Genomic DNA, 6,861 nt, shown 5'->3' on the forward strand with positions numbered 1-6,861 from the left:
AATATAAGATTGGTTTTTTAATTTCACAAGAATTCTCATGATTCTTCGTCATCTCTTCTTGCCGATTTAAAAAAAAATTATATATCTTTCTTCAAAAATATTTTTTTATTGGAAAATTAAAAAAAAATCATTCAAAATGAAAGTCAAATACTTTTTTTTTTTTACCGAGAAATCTAATTTTCTTGTCTGTGTCTTTTAAATTCCGGTTACGGTCGTTAGCTTAAGTCTAGTGAAAATTTTATTACTCAAATTCTCGAGAATCTCGTTGACGATTTCTCTAAAAATTACAATTTTCGGAAATATTTCTCGAGATTGGCCGTTTCAGAATTCGCCTCGGCCTCGAGAATTCTCGGGACACGAGATTTGTCGATCACAACCTCTAGTCTCTATTTACATGACAATAAATTTAGTAAAATAATTAAATTATGTAAAAAAAATACTGTGATTTTAATACTTTTTAAATGTATCTTAATATACCGACCTACTAGAAATGGAAGTAAAAAGCCAAAAACTAAAGTATAAGAATTTAACATTCTTAAATCCCGTATGTATTCAGTGTTGTACTTATAATAAAAAAAATATATTTCAACATCATTTAGGCTCATATCCTGTTTGTAATAATTGTTATGCTCATGCCATCAATATTAAAAAATCCAATGTTGAAGTTTTTAAAAGTATGAATATATGTTTGTGTGCAGAATCTTCCATTTACCATAATCAGACCTTATTTTTTTCCCTTTGTATATGGAATTGTTTAAATCTGAGGTCTGTAAATTATTTTGAGTACTACCTAAAAGTTGTTGGAATTGAACCAAAACAAATCTTTCTCAAGGTCAAATATTAATAAAATATGCAAAAGGTCATACATGGTGTGATAAGAATTAATAGCACACGTAGGTACAAGACCAAGAACTGAAACATTTCTCAGGCACCTAAATAGCTGTACAAAACATTGATATCAGAGTAACTTGTATGCTGTCTTCGGGGTCCAAGCAATTTCTGAATGTATTTTATTTTCAAGTTCACCAGGGTAGAAAATCTGTTTTCACAAAGATAGCTTGCTGCAAAAGACAGCAGTATATTTGATGCTTCTATATGCACAATTTTAAAAACATTAAAAATATAAATATTATGTTAATAGGTCTTATTATACTCTTATACTTTTTAATTGTATTTCTTTAGACTATTACTTACCCCTGATATTTTCACTTGTATCCTATTTAGGGTAATTTATCTTTATTCCCAAAAAATGCAGGGAATACCTTTGATTTTTAGTTTAGTCGGCAAATGCGATCTATGTATTTAAAAGACGTAGGCAGTAAAACACAACAAACATAAGGTATAAAAAGTAGTTTATTAAAAACGTATGTTTTATTTGAATTTATTCATAAATACAACAAGTTATAATATATCATTAATTATTATTGTTTCCAAAAAAGGCACAGTGTAAGTTAGGAATTTCTTAGTTTTACACTAATTTTTAAAAGATTTGTTTTATTGAACGAGTGTTGCTACTTGTAATATAAAATAAATTTATTATATTTACTAAGAGATCGATGATTTTGAAATTCATTGGCATAAACAATGTGTGTAATTTAAGAATATTATCAGCAGTGTCCCATAGTAATATGTTATAAAATATTTTATGGTGAAGAAATGGTTTTTATTTCAAAATCATATTACCTTATTGGTGGATTCACATAGCTATTAAAGTCACATAACACTAATCACCTTGGTAAATCAATCCACTATAAGTGGATATATGAATATAAGTTGATAGGCAGATGAATTTGAAACGTATATGTCATTACTAGATTAACGTTGGATACGGTACTGTTCCTCAGCAAATAGCTAATGCTGGTAGATAGTATGTAAATTTCATACAACAGTTCGGTACTTTCAATATAAATCCTTGTCTACTCCATTAACAAGAATAATATTATCATTGAAAGCTATTTGCAACGTTTAGTACATAACCTAAATAGGTATATTCCCACATTTTTGTTACTACATAATTTATTATCTGTGTTAATCTACAAACATGCACACGTCAATATGAATGCATAATCTATTTTATATTTTAAATTAATTAAAATAATCGATTGCTAAGTTCATTAAAAATCTCTCTCAATTGAAGCCACTAGTTTCAAAACCCTCTAAAACGATTATAGGTAGTTTTGAGAAAAATGAGATAAACTCATATCTATTAAATCTGTGAACTTTATGTATTTATTATTTAATTCATACATTCTAAAGAGTATTTTGTCTTATCTGTTTTAGGGGTATTTGAAAAGCACACCCAACCACTTTAGCGGGTTTTGAAATTTACCCTAATTTTTGATCATACGTAATGACGGTTTTTGGCATTTTTTAAAATTCAATCTTTGGCCATCATATAGGTAACAATAATATCCATCTAAATACATATCTAACTCAAAATTTTTCAATAACCGTTTTAGAGGGATTTGAAACTATGCGCTTCAATTCACTTTTTGTTGACATATTGAATGTGTTAAGATTTCAGTGCGGCAGTAGAGAAGGGTGGAGGTAGGCCGTTAAGTTCCAACATAAATAGTGCACACTAAACTTTGTCAGTCATATGTATTTGTTTTCATTTAACTAAGACTGGAATGTGCGGACAGTGTTGGTTAGTTTTTAAATTCAATAAAACCCTGTGTAAACCACTAAAAACTAACCAACACTCTCTGCACATTGTAGCTTTAGTTCAATAAAAACAGATATGTATGACCAAGAAAGTTTAGTGTGCACTATTTACGTCAGATTTTAACAGCCTACACCCATCCTTCGCCACTGGTGGCAATATATGATTCATTTAAAAGTATTCATACAATTAATAATTTAACTATTGAAGCAGTCTGTACCCTAGGAACACTCTCTATTTTACATACTATGTGAGTCGTCTATTTTCAAAAATGCACAAATCCACATATCGTCAAATTATAACACAAAATATATACATTTATTCGTGGCGTAACAACCTGTCGTGGGGCCTGGCTTTTTTAAATTGTCTTCCCCAGTTTGGTCTATTTTACGCAAACCTGAATTCTAATCACAAAAACTTTTAAAACACCTATGAAAAAAATGTTTGGGAAGTGAAAGATTTACAGAGACCAATTATTTAAAATGATTAATCCATACTGTTTTAAGGATATAATGTTAAAATCAACCAGTGCTTGACACATAAAAATATTCTTTACCACAAGTATTGAATTACGGATTTGTTGGTTTTTGAAAATAGACGATTTACATTATGCAAGGTACAACAGATTGTTTGAAATAATAGAAGATGTTTATATTTCGTAGTTCCTGAACTGTAAATCTGCAATTTCTATTCTGTCAGTTTTTAATCTAAGTTTCATAATCTCTCTCAAAACAGCCATTCTGTGGCTGGCGTCGGCGATTCCTAGTCTCATCAGAGTATTGTCATTCATCCTAACAAGTGCTCGACCTGTTATATCGTGCTGAAATTTAAAAAATATATAATGAGACACAAAAATATATAAATGGTAAATAGGTAGCCAGTAGTCATAATATTATATGCAAAGTTTCAATGAACTATTTTCTAAATAATTCTGTATTTAATTCAATGCAAGGACGCAATTGGTTGGGTGAATTGCTAATAACCATTTCTCATAAACTCTGTTAATACCAGCGCATCTATTCTATACAAAACTGCTATCTGCAGCTATCAAGGGTAGTTTTTCATATGTTGGTATCAAAGTATTATAATTGTTACAATAAGTTAGTCATCTAAACAGTTAAAATTGTCTATCTCGCTCTAAAATTTAGCACACCCAAGAGAGGTGCTGTTAAAACACAGCACTTATTGTAACAATTATTACAACTAACATATTGTAATTGTTACAATAAGTGCTAATACTTTGATACAATACTACCCTCAATAGCTGCCGATAACAGTCTTGGGACAGCTGGGAACACAAAATTAATGTTAACTGTCTTACCCTACTGGATGTGGTATAACAGGTTAAATATCTCGAGTGTGGAAAAATATGTGATAAACTTAAACATGTGTTAAAGAATATGCTATTTTCAATAGTTAATAATATGTATTTTAGTTTGTCACTTTAATGTAACATGCTTTCAATTATTGGGAACAGTCGATGCCGTTTTTTTACTTGGCTTTTACATTTCTATTCATTAATTTGTTCTGTGGTTAATACTATAACTTCCACTCTGTGAAGGTCCATATGGATACTTGGCTTAGAAATGAATATGGTAACTTACTTTTTTTTTATTTTAAGTTATAAAATATGCAATGATTTCTATGCTAAATTTTAATGCTATGTGAAATTATGTATAACTTGTATAATATAATCAGACCATTCATGGGTGCAATAGGTCGCAGTGGTTGAACCTTTAAATGTCTGCATGTGCACTACTACTATAACTATCTACTTGTCACTTGAGTCACACTGTAGTGTCTCGCGTGTACGCTAATATACACGGGGGGAGTGCTGGGGCAACAGTGAACGCAACGAGGTGCAGTAAGACAGTAGTCAGTACTGTGATCAGTGGTTGTGTCTGCGCGTTGCGTAATTATTGGTAATAATCTGGCAGTAATAATATTTGTTTATTTTTAAATAAAGCAACAATGTAAAGGTGTATACTTGTTATCACCACTGTAAGAGAAATATTATTAATAGATTTAGTAGGTAGGTTAAATTAGTTGATTAATAATAGCAACGATGGATATTCACCACTAAAAATTTCTCAGAGTATAGGAGAAAATAGTCTCCGCAATGTCTTCGAAGCCATTTTTGAACATCAGTAACAGTCCATAGATAAACTGCTTTTGGTTTCATGAATATATTTCACAATAACATTTTATACTTTGAACGAAGTGCTCTTAAATAATATACATCGCTATTTGTATACAAATTCTATGTATGTTGACAGCAGTACAAATATTATATAATAAAATAATAATATTATGTCTAGTTTTTATGTTTAGTTTTCCGCTGTCACTTTGACATTAGATTCAAATTTCAAGTGCTGCCAGACAATAACTAAAAATATTATAAATAAAACTATTTTATTTTATTTTACACAAATGTAAAATTAATTTAACATTACACAAAACTATCAATCGACAAGAATTTTTTTTTTTTAAAGACAACAAAGCAATATTTTTTATCTCCATGTTCCAATTTAATTGTCAAATTCTGTCAGTCAGTGTTGACGTAATAAAAAATGAAATTCGTTAGCGTAAGTTTCTCAAATATTTGGTCTTCTGACACCAACAAAATAATATAATAAATCATAATAAAATTTACTATATTGAGGTCACGATAATGCACTACGTGTCAGATGTAGAGGAATGACATATTCTTCTGGCATTGCGACTACGACGAAATCACTTTGGAACGGCGTTAGTGTAATTTGAAAGTAACGATACCAACACCTAAATGAGTCGCTTTGCACTGCCAGAAGAATCTGACAATATTTTATTACCTACTATAATAATTATAATAACATGATAGATTATATTTTCATTAATTTTGGAAAAATTGATCGGTGTATTAAATATCAGCTGTACCTACTATAAATTGCACTATTCCGCCTAGCACAAAATATTTTGTTTATACGACCCTACTTATTTTTACACTCGTCTCGTGTAGACAAAATATAATATGTTTATAACCTTATTCTCAATTGTCAGTTAGTCACATTGTACCTTTTAAACATCTATAACTTTATTTATTAAAAAAAAAAATGGTGTGTGCATATGCAGTTACGTCAACTAGTCGAAAAATCATAATTTATCTCCCAGAAATACAAAAGATAGCTACGATATTTATATTTTTACTCCCCATTCCATTATACTATGTTAGCAATTAGAATAAGAATTCCTCATATAGAAAGACCTACCTATGCAAACATGGAAAGTTACAAATTATATTTAAGTTAGTATATATTTGTGTGATAGTAATATTGCAGATCATTCATTATTATATTAATGTAATAATTAGGGAGCGGATTTATATGCAACAAAAAACATGATTATATGCATACACATATGCACTTAAAATCATTGAAATATGCACTAAAACCATAGAAATATGCAGTTAAAAATTCACATTTTTATGGAAAAATGTTTTAAATACCCACTTCACCCAATATTACCGATAAAAAATCGAATAACAAATTAATAATCTTAAGCAATAGGTATAATACAATAACAAAAAAACACAAATAATCAATATAATGTTATACAATTACAATTTTCAAAATAGTTACTAACTATGAAAATTAAACACAACTTAAAAAAACAAAAACGACACACTTAACTATTAATTCTTAAACACTACTTGCTGTTATTTTGTCCGAAAAAATAAGTTACAATATTTTTTTCAATATTCTCTGGCATTAAATTTTCCACATATCTGTCATTTTGTTTAAATGATTGCGGAAAATGATCTCTCAACGTCCACAGAGGTGATAGCGCAAAATTTAAATAAAGGCGCCCGGGTTGACTTCACTTTTTCTGATAAATTAATGAAATGCTCGAGGATGCCATTAAAAATGAAAGTGCATCTACCTGATTTAGTTATGTTTCGATAAAATTATAAATGCAAAAACCCTAAAATATGCATTTATTAATGAAATATGCACTAATGTCTCAAATATGCTCTAACGTCACAAATATGCATTTATATGCACAATAAAATTTTATTTTCGGATTCTGCGTCTTTCTAAACGGATTTCTGTGCAACTCCCATAGCTGTGCATACACCCTAACAAAACATGCACTAGCATATAAATCCGGGCCCTAGTAATAATATGTTCTTGATATAAATAGAGAACTTCCAGGAAATACTT

The 6,861-nt window shown here is 29.4% G+C and overlaps 1 protein-coding gene across 1 annotated transcript; it reads right to left on the reverse strand.

Annotated features, from left to right (window-relative positions):
• Positions 1-1,342: 1,342 nt before the first annotated feature.
• On the reverse strand, positions 1,343-5,018 carry ave (sterile alpha motif domain-containing protein aveugle). Its single transcript, XM_085952237.1, has 2 exons — positions 4,740-5,018; positions 1,343-3,482 (listed from the first exon to the last, which is right to left on the reverse strand). The coding sequence occupies exons 1-2, from the start codon at positions 4,842-4,844 to the stop codon at positions 3,312-3,314; spliced, it is 276 nt and encodes a 91-aa protein (XP_085808363.1). The 5' UTR covers positions 4,845-5,018; the 3' UTR covers positions 1,343-3,311.
• Between the last annotated feature and the right edge of the window lie 1,843 nt (positions 5,019-6,861).

Source organism: Rhyacophila brunnea, unplaced genomic scaffold, assembly GCF_057557595.1.
Source record: "Rhyacophila brunnea isolate RB1 unplaced genomic scaffold, BYU_Rbru_1.0 scaffold_3, whole genome shotgun sequence".
In the NCBI taxonomy this organism is placed as follows: domain Eukaryota; kingdom Metazoa; phylum Arthropoda; class Insecta; order Trichoptera; family Rhyacophilidae; genus Rhyacophila; species Rhyacophila brunnea.